Below are 27216 nucleotides of genomic sequence, written 5' to 3'. Positions count from 1 at the left end.
CTTGATCACTTGGCGACACACAGTCAGACACCATTTTGGTTTATGGTAAACATGTTTTTAAATTGCATCGAGCAATTCCGCTTGGATCACTCTTAACAATATTTATGATATCTTCCTCTTATACCTGGCAAGGTGATGTAGTGTTGGGACAAAAAAAATAATTTATGCAGGGATGTTTCTTTGTTGGTCCTAACTCTCTCAGTGACTTTGAATAATTCGGTGTGTGTTGTTATATTGATAGTATCTGTCTTTCAGCAGTTCACTCATCACTCTCAAGCTCTACCACTGCTCTAACATCAGTGACTACTGCACTCACAACAGGTTCAAGTACCTCCATTCAGACTTTTTAACCTCCTCAGTTTGAGAGCAAAATGGTTGTTCCTCTCAGGCCTGGTTGTTGCAGAGTTATTAAAATTGAACGCTTTCTTCCGTCTGTCTTCCTTGATGAACTTTTACCATCTAAAATGTTCTTTTACAACTTTCTTGCTGAGTTTCAATTTCTCTTTACTAAGTCAATGACATATTTTCCTTCCCGTATGGAGTCACACAGTGTGGAAACAGACCCTTCAGTCCAATTTGTCCATGCCGACCAGCTATCTAAAATTAATCTAGTCCCATTTGCCAGCATTTGGCCCATATCTCTCAAAGTCCTTCCTTCGTATATGCCTATTCAGATACCTTTTAAATGTTGTAATTGTACCTACCTTTAGCACTTCCTCTAGCAGCTCATTGCATACATGGACCACCCCTTGCATGAAAAAGTTACCAGTCAAATCCTTTTTAAATCTTTCCCCTCTCACTTTGAACCTATACACTCTAGTTTTCAACCCACCCACCCATTCCACAGGTATTCACCCTTCCCATGCCCCTCATAATTTTGTAAACTTCTATAAGATCACCCCACAGCCTCTGATGCTCCATGGAAAAAATCCCCAGCCTATCCAGCCTCCCCATAGAGCTCAAACTCTCCAATTCCAACACCAAGCTTGCGAATCTTTTCTGCACTCTCACAAGTTTAACATTATCCTCCCTATAGAAGGGTGACAAGTATTTTATGTAGTATTGCAAAATTGGCCTCACCGGTGTCCTGTACAGCCACAACATGCCATCCCAACTCCTATACTCAATGTTATCACCAATGAAGGCAAGCGTGCTCAATGCCATCATCACCATCCTGCCTCCCTGCGACTCCACTTTGAAGAAACTATGCACCCATACGCCTCGGTGTCTTTGTTCGGCAACACTCCACAGGGCTCTACCATTTACTGGATAAGTCCTGCCCTAGTTTGCCTTATCAAAATGCAAGAGCTCTCATTTATCTAAATTAAACTCCATCTGCTTCTCCTCGGCCTATCTGATCAATGACTCTTTGCACTTTGAGGTAACCTTCTACATTGTCCACTATAACAAGCAACACTGGAACTTGATAGGGTAAAAGTCTTTTTATCCTACAAAGTTAAATCTGCACTTTTCGACTTGAATTAAGAAAAAAAAATCAGCTCCTACTTCAAGATGTTTCTTTGTCTTCTCATTGTAAACTTTATAAATGATTGGTAATGAAATCAGTTAAATACTTAATGTCCGAAGGCAGTTTCACAATTTTTAACTTTTACTTTCATCCCATCTGGATGTCTTATCTTTTAAATGTTGGAAAGGAAAGTTTAGAAAACAAATATGCTCTTTTGCTGCTTTTACTTTCCTATTTTTGAGGTTTGGTCTCTCTGAAAACACTTTCAGGTGGTAGATGATTTCTGTCCAGCTCCGCATTGGGAATATACCAGTGATGGTCTCTACAGTCAGTTGTATTACTAGACGGTACTAGAGTAGAAAATCATACCAGCGGGAGCACTTGCTGTCTGATCTCAACTGTGTTCAGTTTTCTTTGTCTCTGACAACAAACATCAGTCCAATCTTTTTGTATTCAGTTGTGGTTTGCATTGTTGTTCTCTATTTTATTCTTTGAGCAGTTCACACTCCACTCACAATCTCCAGCACGGCTCCAACAGCAGAGACCATGACACCCATTACAGGCTTAAGTATGGTCTTGTTTTGATGTCAGTGTAGCTACCAGCATAATGTCTTTGATGTATAAATGTGAGCTGATTTTCACAGAATTGCATTAGAATGTTTGTTTAATGGGATGACGTGGAGGAGAAGATGTCACGTGGCCAATCATGTCTTTGTTCAGTCAGTAATAAACTAGGAGATCACCACTGAGGAATGTACTCCTGGTCATATACAGCATTTACTAGGGATGATTTATGTCTTAGATTCCAAACATTTAAGAACTAATGCACATTGTGTCTGACTGATCCATTCTAAAAACCATTCAGTTCTCTGGTGTCTCCTCAATGTTAACATTCCTAGAGCAAGTGGAGTGGTTGGAGAACCTGGGATTGTTTTACTTGGAGCAGAAAAGTGTAATGGGATCTTTTAATAGAGGTGTTCCATGATACAAGGGAAGTTAATTGTCCAAATGAGCAACTGTCTCATTGGCACAAGTACCCAGCTGAAGATAAATCTACATTCTCCTCATAGTAGCCCAGAGAAATGCCTATGATATTATTTTTGGTTAAGTGATACAAGCGCATCTTCATATTCTAGTCTTCATACATTACTGATGACAACTCTTTTACATATGCAGTTGTTCTATGCATTCTTATCTTCTGTTTTGCTCTCTCAACAGATCACTCATCACCCACACACTCTAGCACAGCTCCATCAGCAGTGACTACTATACACGCTGCAGGTTCAAGTATGTCGATAAACAGCACTTACTTCTTCATTGTACTATTGGATTAGTACCAACCTGTTATTGATAAATAATTCCAATCCTGACATTCTGAGACTATGTAACTTTTTTTTCCCTTTGTCTTTGCCAATGAACTTTTAAATCCTCAAATTGTCTTCACAACACCCATGTTTTTCTGATTCAGTTGAGATGCTTTATTTGTCAAATCAAATAAAATAACACAGTGTAGATCCAAAATGCAGGATGCATCTACACTTCCTTTATACGAGTCTAGAGGACTTCTGGTTAGTCCCTGACGCCAAATTCTGGTATGGTAAAACATCGCCTTCAAGAATTCTACAGATAGAGAACTTGTTTGACGTTATTAGCTTTGTTAATGTCAAGACAGGCATGGACTGGATTGAACTCTGCAAATGTTGATTGCTCTGCCATGGATTTGTATGTCAAAAGTGATCATGAACTTTGATGTCCCCATATTTTTCTTTAAATGCACACATCCCCCAGTTGCTGCCAATAAAACCTCTCTGTACCCACAGGCTGTTATTGCAGTCTCTTCTGATCTACAAAGTGAATGACATATTTTCTAAACCTTTATGACAATTGGGATTGTTGAATGTTGAGAAAGCAAAGCAATTTATCCAGTAAAAAGCAAAATCTACACTCCCATTAAACTAGTCTTCAAAATTGTTCTGGCATCAGCATAGGATAATTATACAGTATGACTCAAAATGCACAGCAATAAAAATTAGACCCTTTCCAAATCAGCACTAACTGTGTTTTTACTGGCATAGTGGATCTCAGTTTCTGACTAAGCAGAATGACTAAATGCTTTGGCGCTTAATATTAATTTTGAAAATGTGGAGTTTTGTTCCTTCAGGTTAAATTAATGTTTGTTGCAGATTGTTAAAAATTGCAGTTATTTTTTTCTTAGTTTTTTTTTTCTCATTTTTCTCTCTAGCATCTTTTACTTAATCCCAAAGAACAGATTGGATCATTTCATTTTTGATACAATGATTAAAGTATATTTATTAAGTAAAAGTAACTACAGTGAAAGGTATTTGCTGCTTTTTTAACTTCCTGCTTTCCTGTTTGTGAAGACTCATCAATCTAACTGGTTGCGCAGCTTCTCTGCTGCTTTCCTTACAAATTAATGGGTCAGCTTTGTGATAACCTAAATTCAAATAGCTACCAGAAGACCAGAACTGTCCTCGGACAAATTTGCTCAAAGTTTCCGAACATCTGGGTAGTGAACTGAAAAAGCCTTCAGTTAGTTGCCCCCAATAAGGTCCTGGCAAAACAAGTTGTAGATATGTTTATGTCATGCATTGTTACTCACCATTTTGGTCTTTCAGTAGGTCACTCAGCACTCACAACCTCCAGCACTGCTCCATCAACAGCGACTACTGTATATCCAACAGGTTCAAGTATGTCTCTGAACACACCTTTACTTTTCATTTAGTAGTGTGATGATTGTCACTTTGATATCTGGTCACCAGCTGGTCACATGATCTTTGGAGCTGATTTTTCTTCTCTTTGTCTTCATTAATGTCATCAAAAGTTCATTTGTTTTGATGCAATTTGGGTCCTGTTTTTCAAACTGGATGAAATAGTGATTTGACTCCATAATGCGTAAGTTGGTAGAATATTGGGACAAAATCCAAGATCATTTTCCAAATAAATCTGCACTTGACCTAGTCTGGAGGACTGTCTCTTTGTCTCTGATAGCTACCCCTGCATGCAGGAAAATATTAGTTTCAAGAATCCTGTGGATGGAAATCAAATCTTCATTTCTGTTCATGACCAATTATACAATGACTTGGATTTTGCTGTAAATCGAAAATGGTGTGGCTGACAGTACTGGCTCTTATTAGTCATTAAGTACTTTAGCAAAGTGTGGCTTCCCAGGTATTTGGTTCAATGTGGAGAAATCTGGTAATTGCTGTCAGGGTAAACTCCCAGGTATTTGGTTCAATGTGGAGAAAACTCATAATTGCTGTCAGAGTAAACTCTGCTCCAGCATGTGCTGCGTCTGTGCTGGAGGAATCTGATCATTGCAATAGCCTGAATGTAGGATAATTTTCCTGCATTAACCACACTCTAAGACCAGTGAAAACTGGAGCATTTTACCAAATCGGGAGTGGCCCAGGTATTAATGGCACGGAAAGCCGTGCCTACACTTGAACTAACTCTAGCCCTGAGAAATTCTTTTGTAAGTATGGAGTCTCATTCCCTCCGACCAGCCGTGCAGATTATTAATAAGTAAAAACATTTTTAATATAAATGTTACTTTTTTTCTCTTTTGTATATTTCTCTTTATTTCAAAGATATATTTCAATAATTTCACTTCCTTTAAAACGATTTAAGGATAACTTGCATTTCCAACTTTTTAACTTTCTGCTTTGGTGTGTGGGAGGATTAATCAATCCAATTAGGATGTTGCTTTCCCTGGTAACAAATAACTCAGCCCTGTGGTACAGCAGTCCAAATTCATACAACTACCAGAAGATTGGCATTCTCGTTTGACAGAGTCAAACAGTGTGGCACTGGAAAATCACAGCTGGTCAGGAGGCATCCGAGGAGCAGGTGAGTTGACATTTCGGGCATAAGCCCTTCCGCAGGAATGTGTGGGGGAAGGGGGCTGAGAAATAAATAGTGTGGGGTGAGGTGAAGACAGCTGGGAAAGCAAGAGCCACATGCATGTGGGGTGTGATTGGGATAGGTCAGTGGGGAGGGTGGAATGGATAGGTGGGAAGGCAGATGGACAGGTGGGACTGTTCAAGGGGGTGATGCTGAGTTGGAGGGTTGGATCTGGAATAAGGTGAGGGAAGGGAAGTAGTGAAGTCGATGTTGATGTCATGATGTTGGAGGGTTCCAAGGCAGAAGATAAGGCATTCTTCCTCCAGTTGGCAGTGGCTTGAATTTAGCGGTGGAGGAAGCCCAGAACTTGCATGTCCTTGGGGGAGTGGGAGTGGGGTTGAAGTGGTCAGCCGCAGGGCAGTGGGGCACCTTCCCTTGCCGCTGCAAAACCTGCACCCACCCTCCCCCTCATCCCTGTCCAAGGCCCCAGAGGATCTTTTCACATCTGGCAGAGATTTTCCTGCACTTCCACCCACTTCATCTACTTTGTGTCTGTTGCTCTTGATGTGGTCTTGACTATGTTAGAGAGACAGAGCACAAACTCACAGAGCATTTCAGGGAACATCTCTGAGACACACGCACCAAACAACCCCACCGGCCTGTGGCTGACTACTTCAACTCTTCCTCCCACTCCTCCAATGACATGTTAGCCCTGGGCTTCCTCCACTGCCAACACTTAGCCACCCAACGCTGGGAGGCAGAACACCTCATCTTCTGCCTTGAGACCCTCCAACCACATGGCATCAACACTGTCTTCACTAGTTTCCAAATCTCCTCTCCCCCCACCTCAACCTAGATCTGACCCTCCAACTCGGCCTGACCCTCTTGAACTATCCCACCTGTCCCTCTTCCTTCCTACCTATGCACTCCAGCCTCCACACTGACCTATCACAGTTGCCCCACCCCCCCACACCTGCATCCACCTTCCCAGCCACCTGCCCCTCCAGCCCCACCTACACCCTCCTATTTATCTCTCAGCTCCCTTCCCCCTGCCCATATTCCTGATGAAGGGCTTATGCCCGAAACGTCGACTCTCCTGCTCCTTGGATACCGCCTGACCGGCTGTGCTTTTCCAGCACTACAATTTTGGACTTTGACTCTCCAGCATCTGTAGTACTCACTTTCTCTCGCACTCCTTTGACAAGTGTGCTAAAAGTATCTGAGCATAGTCTGGGTGGTGAATAGAAAAAAAGACTTTACTTAGTTGCCCTGTGTTTGTGTCATGCATTGTTACTCATCGTTTTGGTCTTCCAGCAGATCACTTATCACTCACAACCTCCAGCACTGCTCCATCAACAGTGAATACTACCCATGCAGCTGGTTCACGTATGTCTCTGAACACACTTTACAGTTTGATTTTAGTTTCGGAATGGTTATTGCTCTGATGTCTGGCTCCCAAGTCTTCCTGATTTTTGAAAAGTGATTAATTTTATCATGTTGCATTCCCCATTGAAGTTTTATCAGTTTGAATGTTCACTATGAGTTTCTCACTCATTTAATACATCTCTCTTTACAAAGCAAATGAAATTTATTCCACAGGCTGTAACAAGTAGAAGCATCAAGTGTTGCGGTGACAAGCTCGTTTTTTTTCCAGGACAGTCATATGCACACTTCTCTTAAATTAGTTTTGAGAATTATCTGTTTTGTCATCACTTTGAAGAAGGTTAAGACAGACATCTTCATTTTGTATTCTGAGTGAATGATCAACGATATATTCAGCCGTGACAAATCTTGCTACTCATTTATTTGGTTTTCTAGCAGACAACTCATCACTCACACTCCTCAGCATGGCTCCTGCAGCAGTGAATTCTTTATTCACACCAAATTTGCATATGCCCCTTTCACTTCATGAGTGTCAGGACTGGTTACCCTCTTGATTTCATCAACTTACTTCTGTTTGATTTTCAATGGATGATTGTTTTTAAATGAACAAACCCTATACCTAGCCTTTCTTAGCAAACTTCATGATAAATCTAAGAGCATTTTATGGTATCCCCATAGTTATTCTAGTGGAATGCTTATAGGCAGCCCACTCTCAATATAATCATAATTATGGCTATTACATTCTTCATCCCTGAATAAATTCCTTCAGATGGTGAAACCGAAGGGGTAATATTACATACAGCCTTTTGTACTTAATATCTATTCCATTCAGGGATTACAGTAATTTTTGAAGGTCTTTCTGGAGATCCTCTTGAGCTCTATGTTTTGATGTTCAGGAATTACTTATTTGGACTTCCTTCTCATTGTCACAAGCACATTTCTGAGGTGATGCCATTAGGTAGTAATAATTCCCACTGTACTTTTGTTTGCACTGGGGATATTTGGATTCTGACTGAAGCAGCACTGGAATAGTTAATCAATAATTATTAAATTTCTATTTAACTTGAAGAAGCCAGAATATTGAAAGGAAGCATTAATTCCTTCAATACCACTGTCTTTAAACTGGCACAAGACATTGGGCATAACAAAAGGCTTTTCCAAATTGACAGACGCATACTCCTACATACAAAAATCCATCAACCTATGTCTATTTTTCATGAATTGCTGAGGTTATAGCTAATGCATTTCTATCAGACATGAACAAAACTGGTATATTTTAACCAGTCAATTGTTGTCCTGTTTGTCAACAAGATTGGTTAGCTCAGTTGGCTGGATGGCTGGATTTTAAAACAAAATGATGCCATCAATGTTGTTTTGATTCCCACAACAGTTGAAGTCACCATGAAGGCCCCATTTTCTCAACCGCACTTAAGATGTGGTGATAACCGTGTTAAACTCACCATCAGTCATATCTCTTGAGTGTGTGCCTGATCTTCTGGGACATTACTAACTATATCCTATTTGTTGCATCTCAGATCTTATTCTCAGATTTAAATTTAGCAATGAGCAGTGTTAATTACAGTAAAATCTATTACTTTTTTTTCAGGTATGATAGATCCTAAGTACCTGTAGCCCTAAACTAGAGATTCCACATTCTTGTGCAAGGAGTGCCTTACATCAGTGACTTAAAGTTTTCTTGGATATCAGTTAGTTGAGTATTCCTTTGTGAAGAAGTTTAAAACTGATCTCTCTCTTTTGCAGCTGCTGTGAGTAAATTTTCCCAATGATGTTGGGACTTTTGGGGTGAATTTGCCCACTATCCCCATGTGCTCAGAACATTGACCATATTAGTGCACCTTGTACATTTCTTAAGGCATTCCTGATATGATGCTGAGATGAGGCCAGATTGTTTCAACTTTACACCAATGATGTTTAAAGCAACTGGATTGAAATAATAGTCATGTTTGGCAAAGATTGGAATATCAAGTGTATCATCTGCAGAGAGGGAAGAAAAACAATATATTGTGGCAAAATCTCCATCACTGTTCAAGCTGATGAATACTGTAAAGCTTCTGTCCTTCCAGAAACATTTATGGTGTTAAGTTGATGGTTTATTACGTTTATTAATAAACAATGATTGTGTTTGAAGCATTTGGGGATGTAAACGTTCATGTGTTGTAATTTGATTTTTCTGCAGATGTTACTGAAACAACATTCAGAATCTCCAGCATGGCACCTCTATCCACAAGCATTGCACCAGCTTCACGTATGTTTCTCACCTTAGGATGGTGTAGACTGTTCATTTATTAAGACAACTACATCTCTGTGCTTACAATCCCCGCTCTTCAAAGTCTACTCTCACTCCCACAGATGGGGAATGTTAAGTGAATAAGCACCTCTGCAGTAACTGTAACTTGCTTTGATGCTTAAAAGTCATTGTAAAAATGGAACACTGGTAGGTTCTGGTATTCTCAGTGACCAACATCAAGGGAAAAGTTGCTTAGTGGATCTGCCAGTGTGTCACAATGCAGACCAACATTAAGAAAAGAATGGGTAAAGTTATGAAAGACCTTGGGGAAGCAAATATACCCAAACTGTGCCAATGGCACAGAAGGTGAATCCTGTGTGTGATCTGGTATTTACCATTCTGGTGAAGCTGGTCCCAAGTACCATTTCTAGTTTGCCTGATATTTGGTATTTCAAATGGGATTGTGTTGCAGTTGTCACAAAGGGGCACCACGTGAGTGACCAAAGGGAGATACTGATGAACTAACAGCTCATAGACACTCCAGCCAGGCTTTTCCTGGTCTGCCATTTTTTTTTGCCCTCAGGCTTTTAGACTGCCTTAAAGGAAATAAATTATTTTTATTGAGCTCAGCAATATTGCGGAGCTTTGTGGGTGGATTTGAGCAGTGAAAACATCAAATGGAAAACTGAACATCAAACAAGTTGGTGACCGCAAGAGTCAGAGTAGAAAAAAGAAGAAACTTTCTGGAAGCCTCTAGGGAATCTCAGAAGATGTCTTAATCCTTTATCAGTCTGTATCGATGTTGAAGGGCATAGTACAATGAGGTCTAAACTAAACTAAATTGAAAAGAAAAGAAACCTACTTGGAACTTAGTACCACTCCTGGGAGCTGGCACAGTGTGGTTGGTGCTATTCAATTGGGAGACAAGACACTGTATGGAGAATCACTGCCTCTCTGAGGAATGTGGAATCAGGAATGTGGAAGGTCAGAGTTGGTCTTCTTGCTAGTGGAAAGCCTCTCCCATTGGTATTCCAGCCTCAGTGGGAGAGTGGTGCCCGCCTGTGACCTCTCGAAGCGAGGATGGTAGAGGTAGTCCTTGGCAGGCACCCTCTGCTCCCAGAGAGGGCTCTGATGGCAGCAAGGCCTGACCATTTGGGAAGATCTGCAACCGTACCAGCGCCCTCTTCAGTGGGGCCTGTCTCATTTACCTCTTCTCTGGCCCCAGAACTACTCCTGGTATGAGGATGGAATCCAACTGCAAGTGGCACTTGGAAATGGCCCCACTGCATCATTAAAGGAATGTCATGAATGTGCTTGTAGTTCTCTTGAAAAAACCTTTAAAGGGAAGAGGACTTCATTAATATGTTTAGGTAATCTGTCACAGAATAATTAAAGCTTGATTTATAGTTAATTAGTGCCTTGCAGGTTTCTGAGCACTTAAGTAACCTGAAAGCAAAATGCAGTATGGAATGTTTGGTTGTTGTACATGATTGTGCTTGATTGCACACCGTGTGGGTCAAAATGCTTTGAAAATCATTTACAGAAATGCTGACGTCCTTACTCTGCATCACCCCCCCACTCTCCACCCACCTACCCAAGAAAGCAATCTGAATCAGTTCACACATTTATATGTCTTTTATTTTAATCTTATTCAAGGTGTAATAATCCAGACCATTATTATTCTTTGACTTTTTCAGCAGGCAATGCATCATTCACCAATTCCAGCACCGCGCCAGCAACAGTGACTCCTGCAGCCTCAGGAAATCAATCAACAGCAAAAGGCACGTCTCACTCTCTCACGTACTCGCCTCTCAGCTCTTAGCAATGGCACTAGTACCTGACTCTCTCCAGGGAAACAATAACAACAACCTGCATTGACAGTGCACCTTGAAAAACATCCCGCGGCACTTCACAGGAGCATCACCCAAACAAACTCTGCACCATTTATGCAGATACTTGGAACAGGTCACCTTAGAGCATGGTAAAAGAGGAGTGGGAAAGACAGAGATTTAGAGAAGGAATTCCAAAGTTAGGGCCTCGGCTGCTGAAGATACAGCCACCCAGAATGAAACAATAAAATTCTAGCAGGAGGCCAGTATTGGAAGAGAGGATACAGAGATCTGTAGAGTTGTAGGGCTCGAGGAGATAGGATGTTATGGAAGAATTTGTGATCTAGGTAGCACTTTTAAGATCAAGAAGTTAATGTAGCAGTGTAGGTCAGAGAGCAAGGGATAATGGGTGAAGAGAATATGGTGCAACTTATCTTAAGGGAAGCAGAGCTTTGGATACACTGAACCTTATGGAGATGAGCAAATGGGAGGCTGGTAAATAGTGTGTTGGAATAGTCAAGGCTAGAGACATCAAGGGTTTTAGCTGCAGATGAGCTTATGTACTGAGGTTTTATTTCAGAGAGCATGTGGGAAGCTTTGGTCTCGGAGGTTCATCTGAAGTTCAGGTGGGAGGTTAAAAATATGACCTGACTGAGCATTAGACAGTGGCCAGTGAGAGGAAAACAATTTGATGGTAAGGAAACCAAGTTTACAGGAGGAACCAAAGACAATAGGTTCTATTCTCCTAAGCTTTAATTGGAAGAAGTGTCTACACATCCAACACTGGATGATGGACAAGCAGCAGTTCTAATCCCTCACCTTTCTTCCAAATCTTTAACTTATGTAGCATTCTTTGCAAAAACCTTGTGATTTTTGAATGGCGAGGTTACCAGGGGACATGCAAGGCATAACCTGACCTGTAGCTAGCAGAGTTCCAATCCTCCCACTTCCTTCAAACCAAAGGAGTAGCCATGGGCACCCGCATGGGCCCCCAGCTATGCCTGCCTCTTCATAGGATATGTGGAACAGTCCATCTTCCGCAGCTACATTGGCACCACTCTCCACCTTTTCCTCCACTACATCGATGACTGTATTGGCACTGCCTCGTGTTCCCACGAGGAGGTTGAACAGTTCATCCACTTTACTAACACCTTCTACCCCGACCTCAAATTTACCTGGATTGTCTCAGACTCCTCCCTCCCCTTCCTAGACCTCTCAATTTCTATCTCGGGCGACCGAATCAACACGGATATTTACTATAAACCGGCCGACTTCCACAGCTACCTAGACTACACCTCCTCCTACCCCTCCCCCTGTAAAAACACCATCCCATATTCCCAATTCCTTCGTCTCCGCCGCATCTGCTCCCATGAGGACCAGTTCCAATACCAAACAACCCAGATGGCCTCTTTCTTCAAAGACCACAATTTTCCCCCAGACATGGTCGACGATGCTCTCCACTGCATGTCCTCCACTTCTCGCTCCTCCGCCCTTGAGTCCCGCCCCTCCAATCGCCACCAGGACAGAACCCCACTGGTCCTCACCTACCACCCCACCAACCTCCATATACATCGTATCATCAGTCATCATTTCCGCCACCTCCAAATGGACCCCACCACCAGGGATATATTTCCCTCCCCTCCCCTATCAGCGTTCCGAAAAGATCACTCCCTCTGTGACTCCCTTGTCAGGTCCACACCCCCCACCAACCCAACCTCCACTCACGGCACCTTCCCCTGCAACTGCAAGAAATACAAAACTTGCGCCCACATCTCCCCCCTTACTTCCTTCCAAGGCCCCAAGGGATCCTTCCATAACCGCCACAAATTCACCTGCACCTCCACACACATCATTTGCTGCACCCGACGAGGCCTCCTCTATATTGGGGAGACAGGCCGCCTACTTGCAGAACGTTTCAGAGAACACCTCTGGGACACCCGGACCAACCAACCCAACCACCCCGTGGCTCAACACTTCAACTCCCCCTCCCACTCCACCAAGGACATGCAGGTCCTTGGACTCCTCTATCGCCAGACCATTGCAACATGACGGCTGGAGGAAGAGCACCTCATCTTCCGCCTAGGAACCCTCCCACCACAAGGGATGAACTCAGATTTCTCCAGTTTCCTCATTTCCCCTCCCCACCAACCCTCAAACTCAGCATCACCTTCCTAACCTGCAAACTTCTTCCTAACCTCTCCGCCCCCACCTCCAATCTGGCCTATCACCCTCACCTTATCACCTTCCCCTTAACCTCCTTCCACCTATCGCATTTCCAACGCCCCTCCCCCAAGTCCCTCCTCCCTACCTTTTATCTTAGCCTGCTTGGCACACTTTCCTCATTCCTGAAGAAGGGCTCATGCCCGAAACGTCAATTTTCCTGCTTCTTGGATGCTGCCTGACCTGCGCTTTTCCAGCAACACATTTTCAGCTCTGATCTCCAACATCTGCAGTCCTCACTTTCTCCTGTAGCTAGCAGACAGACCTGATGTGATTGAGCTAGAACTTTCAATGTTTCTGGTGTTGCAATGTTTGTTTTATATAAAATAAGTTCTGCTGAGTCTGGAAAAATAACAATCCACAAGGAATGTGGAGTAATCGGCTGGTCTATAGAGGACTTCAGAGCTTCACATTCAGGCTGGATACTCTTAGAAACCAATGCCTTAATTGTTGGAGTATCCCAGTTAAACAGGATACGTACAGGAGCTATGTTCTGGTAATTTGTACTTTCCACTGTTTTTAGCAGTGCCCTGTGCAGGCCTGAGAGTTTCAAAAGCTTGATTGTGCTGGCATGTATCCAATTAATTGACGAGTCCTGCCCCTATATGGAAGAACGAGTTCATATGATTGACCAACATGTGTTCCACCCTATAGATTCCTTCATGACTTGGTTAGACAGAGCACAGGGTTTCCACATATGTCAAGTCCTTCACTTCTCAAAACAGCATGCACTTTCAGGCTTCAATAATCAGCACCCTCTGACCAATCTTCCAATTGTGAAAGTGCTCAGGCATAGCCCTATAGCGGTGTGTAACTGCCCATGAAAATATCGTGATGGGTGCTCTCGGCTGACTTTTACTGCATACCAAGAGGTGGAGTAAGAACAAAATGGAGGATAATAGCAATAGTCTACCTGAACTTTAGCCAACCTGTAATCGGGGGATACACGAGACAAGGGAAAGTAGTGACAGAACAAAATCAGTTGGTGTAATGCCCAATTTGATAGACAAGGCAGGATTGTGAAGGTATGTGAATGAAACTGTCTTTTGTCTCACCAGTGTCACACAATAGTTATCTCCAGCATGAGAGAAGATTATTATTTGTTCAAGGCACTCAAGTCCATTACACTTGCTGAGAGTTCACTTGTAGTATCTGGAAGGGAGTTACTGTTGACCAGAATGTAAGCAAAACCAGCTACTAAATGCCACAGCTGTAGAAGAAGAGGAGCAAGCCAACCATTAATACCTCTAGCCTCATCAGCAATTGAATGAATTCCTGACCAGTTTGCAATGTACTCTGTATACCTGCCTTCCTAGTCCTAATCTCTGAATTGCCATTGAGTAGCACATGTCTATTAATCTCACATTTAAAACAGATAATTCATTTTGCATCATGTTGAAATCTTTAATAAATCCCCCCTTAACATTCAAAATTCCAGCAGTTATACAAAACCCTGGTTAGAGCCCACTTGGAATTCTGAGAGCTGATCTGGGCACCACACATGAGGAAGGATATATTGCACTTGGAGGGTGTATAAAGTAGGTTTACAAAAATGATAACTGGGCTTCAGGGGTTAAATTATGAGGAGAGATTATAAAAGTCAAGCCTGATTTATCTCGGACTTAGAAAATTAAAGAGTGATTTGACAGATGTCTTCAGGATAGTAACAGGAAAAGACAAGATAGATTAAGAATAACCTATTTCCACGAGCTGGGGGTTCTAGAACTAGGGAACACAGTCTGCGAATTAAGGCCAGACCATTTGGAAGCACTTCCACACATGAAGGGTGATAGAGGTTTGGAACTCTCTTCCACAAATGGCAGTGGATGCTGGATCAGTTGTTAATTTTAAATCTGAAATAGGTATATTTTTGTCAAGCAAAGGTATTAAGGGAGATGGGCCAAAGGCAGGTATATAGAGTTAGGCCAGAGATCAGCCATGATGTCATTGAACAGTCGACTAGCCTCAAGGGACTGAATGGCCTACTTAAGTTGCTATGTGTGCATCTAGAACTGCTCACAATACACCAAGTCTATTCTAACCAAGATATGACCTTTGTCCCCTTGTGTCTGAGTCCTTCATATATAAATACTCATTACATTTATCTCTTTGATTATTTTATACACCTCTTTGTAGTATTTTAATGATCTATGAACCTTCCCCCAAGGCTTCTTGAACTTCTTTTTCTTCTGGCTTTTCATTGTTTTGAAAACTCCATCTTTTAAATATTTTGGATCTAAAGTGGTTAACCACACGTGTGCTGGTGTAGAAATCTGTTTGCTATGGTTTTGCCCATTTGCTTAATGCATCAATACCTCTTTATAATTTTATGCCTCCATTCTCGATTCTAATCAAGATAATAACAATAATATTTGTAATTTTATATTTGTAATCTGTGACCACCAGCATAAACCAAACATAAGTGACTCATAAATCCATGGTTATTGAGGAATCACTTCACATCCCAATGTCTACAACTTTATGTTAGGTTTAGTTTTATTGTCTAACAATATATGGGTGTTGCTGGCCAGGCCAGCATTCCTTTCCCATCCCTAATTGTCCGTGGGAAGATGATGGTGAGTTGTCTTCTTGAAATAGTACAATTCATTTAGTGCAAGTGCACCACAGTACAGTTCCAGGAGAGAAAGAGAGAGAGAGAGAGAGAGAGAGAGAGAGTGAGTGTGTGTGTGTGTGTGAGAGAGAAAGATTTGTAAGGCTGTGTTGTAGGAGCTTTGGTGACTTACTGCAGCATGTCCTCTTGAAGGCATGCATTGTTACCGCAGTCTTGGTGGTGATAGGTTACCAACCAGGCAGGATGCTTTATGCTGTATGATGTAAAACTTCTTCAGAGTTGTTGGAGCTGCACTTACCCAGATAATGATCACACCCCTGACTTATGCCTTACGAATGGTGGACAGACACACTGGTCCAGTTCAGGTTCTGGTTGATGGCAATTCGCAAGATGCTGGTAACTATATTTTAACATGGCTGTGCCTTTCATCAAACTGGTTTTAATCTCATTTTATCCACTGTCCCCTTATCTGATAGCAGGCAAAGTATTGACAAAGTCAAGTGGCACGCATTTGAGGCTCAAATTTGCACATTCAAATTCACTGCAGGTTTGCTAATCTGCCTGAAATGATAAGTGATGTGAAATGCCTGTTGTTGATGATTCCTCTTTTCAAGGCTCGGTTTTCATTAACTTACTTTGATCTTTTCTACAGACACAACTGACACAACCACAAGCTCACCTGCAGCAACAAGCACCGCAATCTCAAGTATGTTTGCAAAGGCCAATCGCACCTCTGTCCAGCAGTTCAGTAATTTAAAGGATGCATCGCTGATTTACCTCGCACCTGCAAACAGCACAAATACTTTGGAGGCAGTGTTGGTGGGAAAGACCAGAAATGTGATAGGCTTCTTTGGGATTACTTTAAAAGACATCATAGGGTGGGAGCAGAGGAGGAAACCCGTACTTAAAAGCCCAAGTTCTCAATTCTTCACATGTCCTGTACCTCACACCCTTGCATGTTCACTGATAGTGGTACTTCCAACCAAACCATGCAGATGAAGTAAATGATAATTCTTTTTACAGTCACAAGTAAACCCACATTAGCAAGTATTTCAGTCAAGTAAATCGATTATTTGGGATTTTTCTCTCATGGCCTTAAGGACAAAATGTGTATGCACAATTGATAATGAAATGTAGTTAGCATGTTGTATAATCCAGATCTTTCACATGTTGAAAACAGAAGGAAGGGTCAAAAATGAGGTGCAACCATCTGTGCACCTTTTCTCTGATGCAAGCATTCATCAGTTTGCATGGTTTACACCAGTACCTAGCAGCATCCTTGACTTTGCTGCACTCATTCAAATAGGGCCGTTACGATGTTGATTAGTTAAAGATTGAAAACTCTTGGAAGTTGAAATTGTGCTGTCCGCTAACTTGTGCACACCAATTTTCATTATGAAATAATTATCCACGACAGGTAAGCAAGCAGGTCAATATTAAAATGTTGGGCAACAGAAATACTTCAACTCATTCTTTGCTCACGCCACAGGTCCAGTTTTAAACTGCAGTGTTAAATAGCATTGGTGTATACTACAGAAGTGAACAAAATGGCACACATCTACTGTTAGCCTACAGTTTTAAAGAGGGCATGTTTCATTATCCTTTCTATTCTTGTGATTCATAATAGTCACCATTGAAAACAGTCTTTTTTCCTTTCAGACAAGCAATGAGATTCCTTCATTTTCCAAATAGAAGGAATGTGTTGATGTTAGACTATATGTATATAAATCTAAATCCTACACATTTTAGTTTTCGGAACCAAATATGTTTTTTTTCATTTCTGTTTTACTTGTGTTACTAAACTTCTGTATTTTTTAAAAAGCTTGTATTTTAATTTCCTGCATGACATTAACCTGAATAGTCTATGTGCAGGGTCTTGTTAATGAGTAATGTTGTTCTCTTAACTTCTGGCTAAAATTACCTGTCCTTTTCAACAGCCACTAATTTTCTATGAACTAAGCAAACGGTGAAGTCTCGCAAAGGCTCATATATTTGATAAGGCTGTTTTGGCAGCTCTCTCTCAAAACTGACAGGCCGTGGAAAAGTGCTATTGATTCTCTTTTCTCTTGTGGTTGACTTCTGTCTCTGCCACAGTATTAAACAATTTTCAGTTGCTCTTACTCTAATCATCCTTTTCATGATCTCTGAGTGTCCAAAGATACGTGGTTGTTGTTTTCTCTGCATCCTCTCCATACTAAAATTCAGATGAGTTTCAATACCTATTGCGTTAAGAATGAATCACAATGTAATTACAGCATTGGTAGAATTTGGTTTCACTTCACAAAAATTCTCCAATTAGTGTGGAAATAAAGTCTGAATCCGTTGTCAGAGTCCAATTGGGGATTGTCGTCCCTGCAGGATCCCCCTGAAGTGTTCTGGAATTAAAATGTAGTCTTGCGTGCCCTACCATGAATAATCCAGAAGGAAAAGCCAGTGGGCTTGAAAAAATTGCATTTATCTTGCTTTTGTCACAGCAGGTTTGTTACTGAAGAAAAGAAACATCTCCTTGAGCAGGGAGGGGAAGAATGTTTTTCACTTAGAGGGTGATGGGAATCTGGAACTCACGGTCTGTAAGGGTGGGAGAGGCAGAAATCCTCATAACATTGCGGAAATATTTAGATCTGCACTTGGGATGCCAAGGCTATGGGCCAAGTGCGAGAAAATGGGGTTAGAATAGTTGGTTGAATTTTCTTAACTGGCACGGACTCTACAGGCTGAAGGGCCTTTTTCTGTGCTGTAGATACCTGTGACTCTGTGACACTTAGAGTGGGAAGTGATTTGATGTATCTTCCAGAAATATATTCAACCAGTTGGGAACTCTAGTTGAGCCTCATACTTGCTGGGGAAAGGGACCTTGACAGCAGATTAAAGTGTACAAATTTAGAGCTGGTGTTAAATTGAATGTTGTCTACAGCAATGTTGTACTTACATTGGAGATGACGCATATTTTTTTCATGCAGTCCCTAAATATGTATTTCTTTGCCTTATTCAACGTCTTCTTCTACTACAATCTATAGAGTTTCAAAATCCAGTTTCGACACCACTTCAGCACAGTGTCTTGACTTTTCTTCCCTATCTTTGCTCCATAGAAGATGTTTTATCTATTTGTTGATATCTTTCCTTGGTTTGTTAATTTAAGAAAATCCTCTCTAAATTGTTAGATAAAATGTTCCAATTCCCAAGTTTGCTCAACACCGAAGTTTGGGTGGCACAGTGGTTAGCATTGCTGCCTCATAGCACCAGAGAACCGGGTTCAATTCCCAACTCGGGCAACTGTCTGTGTGGAGTTTGCACATTCTCCCTGTGTCTGCGTGGGTTTGCTCTGGTTTCCTCCCACAGTCCACAGATGTGCAGGTTAGGTGAATTGGCCATGCTAAATTGCCTGTGGTGTTAGGTGAATGGGTAAATGTAGGGGAACGGGTCTGGGTGGGTTGCTCTTCAGAGGGTCATTGTGGACTTGTTGGGCCAAAGGGCCTGTTTCCACACTGTATCTAATCTAATCTTTTAAGTAGTTATTGTTTAACACAATTGATACATGCAGAAGTAATGTACTGTTAGTGCATAGGCTGGCTCAGTAGAAAATGCATTTGTTTGTGGAAATTAAGAATACAACTTTGTAACGTGCTGTAATGTGCTTTTAATCCTAGCTACCCCAAGTGGAGGCAAGGATTGTGGTAAGAAAACTTCTCTTGATGTTATACAGTGTAAATGATCATTTGTTCAATGAAAATTATAAATTGTGCCTTTATAGATGCTGATTATTTGTTTATGTTACAACATCAAAGTCCAAAAGTGTGGTGCTGGAAAAGCACAGTCAGTTAGGCTGTTACAGCATGAAGATGAATGGCTAAAAAATCAGCCTTTCCTACCTCTGTCCTCAAAACACAGTAAAATTAAACCATTCAAAGACCCTCAAAGTTGACCTCGGTGATTCCTAACCAGACATTTTTGAATCAGCAATCCCAGACTCTGAATAATCAATTCTCAACACCAGTTTGCAATTTAAACATAAAACTTAACAATTTTATAACAATGTGGCAATTTTAGCAGAGCAAAATTTAAACAATGAAGTAATTAATTGATGTTATGTTTAAACCCAAAACCCCTTATATTCAGCCCCATTCACACAAGACAAACACAACTTAGGGATTAATAAAAGAAAATAAAACCACTGGCCAAATTACCAAAGTGTTTTTGTAGCACGTTCTTCCACAAGCCAACATACCTATTTCTTGGTTGATTTTCTCCTAGTAGATGCTGACCAGGAATCTCTCCTGTTCCCTCAGAAGAAGTCATTAATACCTCATTACTTAGTTTCTATTCTCCAAACTTCCAATTGCTGGTAACGGGAGGGTAGGCAGTGAGCTTTCAAATCTTCATTCTGTAGCATCAAGAGTCAAACTCCTTCTCCTAAAAACACTTTAAAACTCTAGCCTCTGACTGAGCATCAGACTGACCATCTCCCCACAAGTTTCCAGTCATTTGATAAGGTCCCTCATGGTAAGCTGGTCCAGAAGATTAAATCATATGGGATCTATTTGATTTGTAAGTTGGATATAAAATTGGCTTGGTCACAGACTGAAGGTAGTTGAGGAGTGACCAGTGGTGTTTCACAAGGCTGAATGCTGAGACCTCTGTTGTTTGTAATATATGAAAATGTAAACTGTCTGATGACATAAAAATTGGAGGAAGGATATCAAAGGATACGATTAGGCAGAGAAATGGCATATCCAAATGAGAGTGATGTCTTTTGGAAGGTCAAATGCAAGAGGAACATATATAGTAAATGGCAGGACCATTAGGAACCTTGATATAGAGGGAAATATTGGGGTGCAAGTCCATAGCTCTCTGAAGGTGGTAACACAAGTGATTAAGGTGGTAACAAAGGCACATGGCATGCTCACTTTCATCGGTCAGTGCATTCACTGTAAAAGTTGACAAGTCATGTTGCAGCTGTGTAAAACATCAGTGAGGCTTCAGTTGGAATATTGTGTGCAGTTTTGGTCACCACATTACAGGAAAGATGTGGAAAGGTTACTCAGTGATTAGCACTGCTGCCTCACAGCGCCAGGGTCCCAGGTTCGATTCCAGCCTCAGGCGACTGTCTGTGTGGAGTTTGTACATTCTCCCCGTGTCTGTGTGGGTTTCCTCCAGGTGCTCCGGTTTCCTCCCACAGTCCAAAGATGTGCACGTTAGGTTAATTGGCCATGCTAAATTGCCCATAGTGTTAGGTGCATTAGTCAGAAGGAAAACAGGTCTAGATGGCTTACTCTTTGGAGGGTCGGTGTGGACTGGTTGTGACGAAGGGCTTGTTTCCACACTGTAGAGAATCTAATCTAAAACTTGACCATTATTGGGGTTTTATTCATTCAATGTACCAACACTCACAGAAATGAAAGGTTCCTTTCCAGTCAATGAAGTGGATATTCTGGATTTAGGGAGTTTGCATTCCTGGTTTTGTCTCCAGATATCATTTGCCTTTGAACACTTAGAAGGAGATTCACCCTACTGGTTGGCAATGAGGAGGCTTCCAGCATTATAAAAGATGTCTTGCCTTTGAGGAACTTTCGGGCTGCTATTATTGTATTGTCTCAGAGTTGAATAAAGTGTTAACTCTCTCATGGCAAGATGGTGATGATGTATACTAGCATGAAAATTAAAATGCAGCCAAGAGGTCTACAAATGATACGAAAGTCGGAGGAGTTGTAGACAGTGAGGAAGGATATGGCAGGTTACAGCGGGATATAGAGAAGCTGCAGAGCTGGGCAGAAAGGTGGCAAATGGAGTTCAATGTAGCTAAGTGTGAAGTGATTCACTTTGGTAAGAGTAATAAAAAGATGGATTACTGGGCTAATGGTAGACTACTTGGTAGTGTGGAAGAGAAGAGGGATCTTGGTGTCCATGTACACAGATCTCTGAAAGTTGCCACCCAGGTAAATAGTGCAGTGAAGAAGGCATATGGCGTACTGGCTTTTATTGGTAGAGGAATTGAGTTCCGGAGTCCTGAGGTCATGCTGCAGTTGTATAAGACTCTGGTGCGGCCGCATCTGGAATATTGTGTGCAGTTTTGGTCGCCATACTATAGGAAGGATGTGGAGGCACTGGAACGGGTGCAGAGGAAGTTTACCAGGATGTTGCCTGGTATGGTAGGAAAATCCTATGAGGAAAGGCTGAGGCACTTGGGGTTGTTTTCATTGGAGAAAAGAAGGTTTAGGGGTGATTTGATAGAGGTGTACAAGATGATTAGGGGGTTAGATAGGGTTGACAGTGAGAACCTTTTTCCACGTATGGAGTCAGCTATTACAAGGGGGCATAGCTTTAAATTAAGGGGGGGGTAGATATAGGACTGATGTTAGGGGTAGGTTCTTCACTCAGCGAGTCGTAAGTTCATGGAATGCCCTGCCAGTAGCAGTAGTGGACTCTCCCTCTTTATGGGTATTTAAGCGGGCATTGGATAGGTATATGGAGGATAGTGGGTTAGTGTAGGTTAGGTGGGCTTTGATCGGCGCAACATCAAGGGCTGAAGGGCCTGTACTGCGCTGTATTCTTCTATGTTCTATGTTCTATGTTCTAAATCATGTAAGGAGACCCTGCCCCTAAAACGTCCCATCTGCACCCAGTGGGGATTATAGCAGCACAATCCTTCCTTGCATAGCCACCTCAGAATGTGTTGCAGGTGAATGGAGGTGTTGACAGAGAAACTGGTTCGATTCTCTGCTGACTTGCCATTGGCCCTCTGATCACAAGTAAGATCTCTTTAGGGATGGTGGCATTTGTTGGGGCAATAACTACTGGAAATGTAGGGCCTGGTCACCACTGCATGTTCCCTACTGCATCCATGGCCCACAAAAGAAGCCCACTCCTAGCTTTTTTACCAAGTTAAAAAAAACAATAGCCTTTAGTTACTCCTCTTCTGTACTGGCGCTGCAGTGCCATAGAATCTTACTCCTACACAGCATTTGTTGAATCCTTTGGTAGGACCATACTGATCCACCCTGTCCTTTTCTTAAGCAAAAAGCAGAGAAAATGGGTTGAGTTTGATGCAGAGGTTGAACTGGGCAAGGAGGTCATCTCCCTTCTCCAGCTCATGTCCCCATTTGGATGTTCAGTGCTGCGCGTTTGCATGGAAAATGGATGTGGTAAGAGAGGATATTGGTTCCAAATGGCACCACCATTATTGATGGACAAAAAAGACTTTGGTAATGGGATGTCCAGGATGTCTGTAATTGATGGATTCCTGTATCAACCAACATAAGTAGCTAATCTACCCAACATTTTGTCCTCATGCATGCCCTGCACAGACTGTCCATTAATGTTGGTGGAGGTCAGAAATTGGACTGGCAATATCTGAAATAAATTTGAAACAAATGAGATTTGTGGAAGTATTTCATTGGTGAAGGGGGAATGGCTGATTTCTTTGTGTAAGGCTCACTCATGTTCTAAAAGTTGATAAAATGAGTGCTTTTTCCACCCCTTGAACAAAGAAAGAATAATTGACCTTTCTTGAGGATGCTTTTTCATGAATGTACGAACAACAAAAACTTGATCTTTATTTCTTTTTGATTTTTCAGACAATGCTCATGTTACAATCATAGCCTTGAATGTCACAAGTAACAGTGTCAGCCTGAAAATTACTTACAACCTTAATGAAGCTCATAATATCACAATTCTAAATAAAACATTTGAATTGTCTGAAAATAAGAGCGAAATCACAGAAGTGATCATGGAACTAACATTCTGTAAGAGTTATGAACTCAATGCAACTCTCCATGGGAAGTGTCAACCTGTTATTAAATCAATAAACATCATAACACATCCACCATCTGGTAAGTGTTATTTGATTAGCCTTTAAAATACTTCAAAATGCTCCAAAGCATTGTGTTTGCTAATGTAGTTCACAATATGCAGATATTCAGTTCTTATTAAAATATGCAGTCTTCTAAGCTTGTAGCTTTTAAAGGTTTTGATGTATCCAAGGACAAATATAACATGGATTAATAAGAGCATAACATTATGTGACTATTTTCAACTTTTCTTGAGAAGATCATGGAATCGAACTACAAGCAAAGATCAAACCTAAATATGAAATTCATTTTGAGCTGACCGAACCTCCCTCTGTGGATAATTGCAATTTGCTGTATAATTGGAGCTGCAATTCATTGCAAGGTATTTATAAAAATAATATTATTGCATTTTTGTGCATTATTCATAGGCTGCAAGAAAGTAACCAGTTTTCCAAAACATCATACGTGCCATTACTAGAATTTGTGTTCATTCAAACAAAGCTGTTAGAAATAGTTCAGCTGGAGAAGGTGATTTGTTCCATTTTTGTAGCCTGTTTTGTGGTGCCAGGATAATGCAAATGACGCTGTAAACTTTTAAAGCACAATCTTTTTGATACAATGTAGGAAATACAGCATTCAGCTTAAACGCAGCAAAGTCCCACATACTGCAGTGGAATAAATGACCAGATAACCTGTTTCTTGATTATTTTTTGATGGATAAGTTTTGGTCTGAGGCCTGAAGATCTCATTTAAATGATGGTAGCACTAACAGTGCAAAAGAAAATCTGCACTTGAGCCCTAGAAAGCTCTTCCCTGCAGTGATAAACAATTGACAGAATGACAGAAGTGGAATCGTGCCGAAGGAGGCTATTTGGCCCGTCATGTCTGCACCAAAAAGGAAGCAGACATCGCCGCTGTGACCTTCGATTCCACTGTTCTTGAATTATTGAAGCTGCTAAAATTCAGCCAAACTACCTCTTGCAGGTGTTGGATGGGAGTAGAAGCAAAATGGGAACTAGCATTCTCCTCAACTGAGGGGCAACTGTTTGTTTCACTTGAAACTGTTTTATTTAAAGTTCACAAGAGATTTTGCATTTAATGTGAGATAGTGTCAGCCATTACTCTCAATTTCTGAAGTTTTAGAAAGCAGTAAATAACATGCAATTATGATTTGTGAAAGTGTAATTGTACATCCCTTGACTCCATTCAGATTCTTATTATCCAAGCAGTCTGCAGCTTCTCATTCTCTAACCAAAATGCACCATCTTCTACTTTGTTATATTATCATTTTGATTGTTCATTCTATACTGGGAATGTGCTGAAGAATTACAATTTGAAGTTTCCTTCCTTGCCCCCCTACACCAACATGTCTCCCTCAAATAGAAGATCCCACTTCCTTTTAACAATGGCTCTGAGGTTGCAAAATGTTCCTGCACCCTCCCACTTCCTGGCCCCACTGTAGGTTGTGACATCATCTATCCTAGGATGTCACACACAGTTACTTCAGAGACTGTACATTATTTTGTTTTTCCACCTCCCATTAGAGGAGGAGACACACCCAAACATTGAGACAAGGAGAACAAAGGTGTATTAACAGAAAGTTTTGACAACCTTCTTGAGTAATAGGAGAGACAAGAATAACATAAAAGAGAGTAATATATCAGAGAGAAGCCCAATAACATAGAGGTATTTACAGCAAGTCTAGGTAAGCCTATCAGAGAGAAGGAAAAAGAAGGAAAAACTGATTGCATTAGATGAAAAGGGAGGCAGAAGATTAGATTAGATTGCTAACAGGCCCTTCGGCCCAACAAGACCGCACCGACCCATTCCCCTACATTTACCCCTTTACCTAACACTACAGGCAATTTAGCATGGCCAATTCACCTAACCTGCACATCTTTGGACTGTGGGAGGAAACCAGAGCAAACCCACGCAGACACGGGGAGAATGTGCAAACTCCACAGTCAGTCGCCTGAGTCGGGAATTGAACCCAGGTCTCTGGTGCTGTGAGGCAGCAGTGCTAACCACTGTGCCACTGTGCCGCCCACAGAAGGCTGATGTGAAGTATAAATACTGACCAATTGGACCAAATAGCCCATCTCCATGCTTTGGAATCATTGTAAGAGAAATACCTTTTTACCAGGAAAGATTGACACTGAATTTAAAGCTATCCTGCAGGACCCTGATTAGATTATTTTTCATTTTATACCTCAAAAAGTCGTGGAAACTAATGTTGCCCCTGAAAAGTAACCCTGGAAGGGGTAGCAGAAAGAATCTCAAAAGTTTGAGGATGAAGTGAAGCTAACTGTTTCACGTCAGTAATTTGCAGTAATGGCAGAAGTTGTATTCACTCCTAACAGAATGCTGCCATCAAGGCAAAAAGACATTTTGCCTATCACACATGTGAGAAATGTGATGTATGAATTTCAGTGCCAGTGTGATGCTCAATATATGGATTGTATACCTCAAAGGCTGGTGGATCATCCAAGCAACATGGCCCTTTGGCTGTTCGCATCAAGCAGGATACTGACTGTACCCATTCAGTCCGTGCTTGTAAACATCCCAACACAGCTTCCAACATGAGATGTGATTCTGCAATTCGACAAGATTTGCTAAGTAACCCTGAGCATGTGAAGAATTGCACTGAGAGCCAAGTAGGGGTTGTCAATCAGACTCATGTATACTGGAAGGTGCACACAATAATATGCATAGCCTTGTTCTTTGCAGAGAGAAAGAACAGGTACAACACTGCATAAAACCAAAAGAACTGCGGATGCTGTAAATCAGAAACAAAAATGGAAATTGCTGGAAAAGGTCAGCGGGTCTGGCAGCATCTGTGGAGAGAAATCAGAGTTAACATTTTGGGTCAGGTTTTGAGGAAGAGTCACCGGACCCGAAATGTTAACTCTGAATGATGAGAGCCATTCTCTGGTTCATTTCTTAGGGCAATGCCCTGACCAATTAGAATCAAGCGGCCTTGTTTAGCATTTAAACAAAGCTCGGCATTTAACTGTCGATCACCATTACGTTCGGAATGAATAATCCTTCACTGGTCAGAGTCCATTTGCCAACCAATGATCACTTTCTGCTCATACAAGATAAATGTTGTTTTCCATTCACTTTGCTCTTTCTGATGAATTGTCCTGATGTGTCCACAATGAAGAACTTTGACAAAATTGTTTTTATTGCTGAAAAAATGCAATGTATCAGTTCTGAGAAGTTTGAAATAAATCCACCATCTTTTCATGTATGTTTTTTGCCTTTCAGAAAGTGTAAGAGATCACGTAATAAAAGTTGTAAACGTCACTCCCTGTCAGCAGTACAGCTGCTCTGTTGACATTCAACAAAAATTTTCAACATGGACCTGGACTGTAAACAAGAGTATAAAACCTGAATATGAAAGTAAGCAACCAAGATTCCAATAAGGTGTCAATCAGATGTTTTAGTAACTCTGAAATGAGGGCAACTTTTCCTGTTGGGTTGCATGCCACATGGAATGAATATTCTGGAATTAGGAAAGGATCTCTCAATGATTCTCTCATTGGCTTTACACATGCCTCTCAGTTTGATCAAAAGATTGTTGCTGATTTTTTTTTTGACTGATGCTTTCTTTGTGACAATTCCATTTTTCTTGTTAACAATAAAATTTTAAGACTGGCATCCTCTGAGGTCAGTTAAAGGAAAAAGAGAACACCAGGCAGTTTCTGTAGTATCAAAGGTGGCATCCATGAGTGCACACCCAAATATGGAGCTGAGAATGACGGTTGGTCAGCTTTGTTTTTCAGCCTCTGTCTCACCAGAGAGAAAGTGACTGACTTATTCGATTTGCTCTCATATGTGACCCGCAAATA

General features: G+C 41.3%; 1 protein-coding gene across 19 annotated transcripts in view; it reads left to right on the top strand.

Moving 5' to 3' along the window:
• ptprc (protein tyrosine phosphatase receptor type C) overlaps positions 1–27216 on the top strand; it is a 152091-nt gene that overhangs the window by 70164 nt on the left and 54711 nt on the right. For 4 of the 19 annotated variants that reach the window (XM_072573856.1, XM_072573859.1, XM_072573864.1 and 1 more), the window contains 7 exons: positions 8910–8978; positions 10658–10741; positions 16234–16287; positions 19229–19255; positions 23153–23407; positions 23625–23747; positions 26633–26767. In XM_072573856.1, coding sequence (XP_072429957.1) covers positions 8910–8978; positions 10658–10741; positions 16234–16287; positions 19229–19255; positions 23153–23407; positions 23625–23747; positions 26633–26767 — 747 coding nt within the window. Of the gene's footprint in view, positions 1–2686; positions 2756–4104; positions 4177–6643; positions 6716–8909; positions 8979–10657; positions 10742–16233; positions 16288–19228; positions 19256–23152; positions 23408–23624; positions 23748–26632; positions 26768–27216 lie in introns of all 19 variants that reach the window. The other 15 variants (XM_072573862.1, XM_072573866.1, XM_072573868.1 and 12 more) reach the window with 8 other exon arrangements.

Source organism: Chiloscyllium punctatum, chromosome 7 (genome assembly GCF_047496795.1).
Source record: "Chiloscyllium punctatum isolate Juve2018m chromosome 7, sChiPun1.3, whole genome shotgun sequence".
Lineage (NCBI taxonomy): Eukaryota > Metazoa > Chordata > Chondrichthyes > Orectolobiformes > Hemiscylliidae > Chiloscyllium > Chiloscyllium punctatum.
This window is presented reverse-complemented; position numbering and strand designations above follow the sequence as displayed.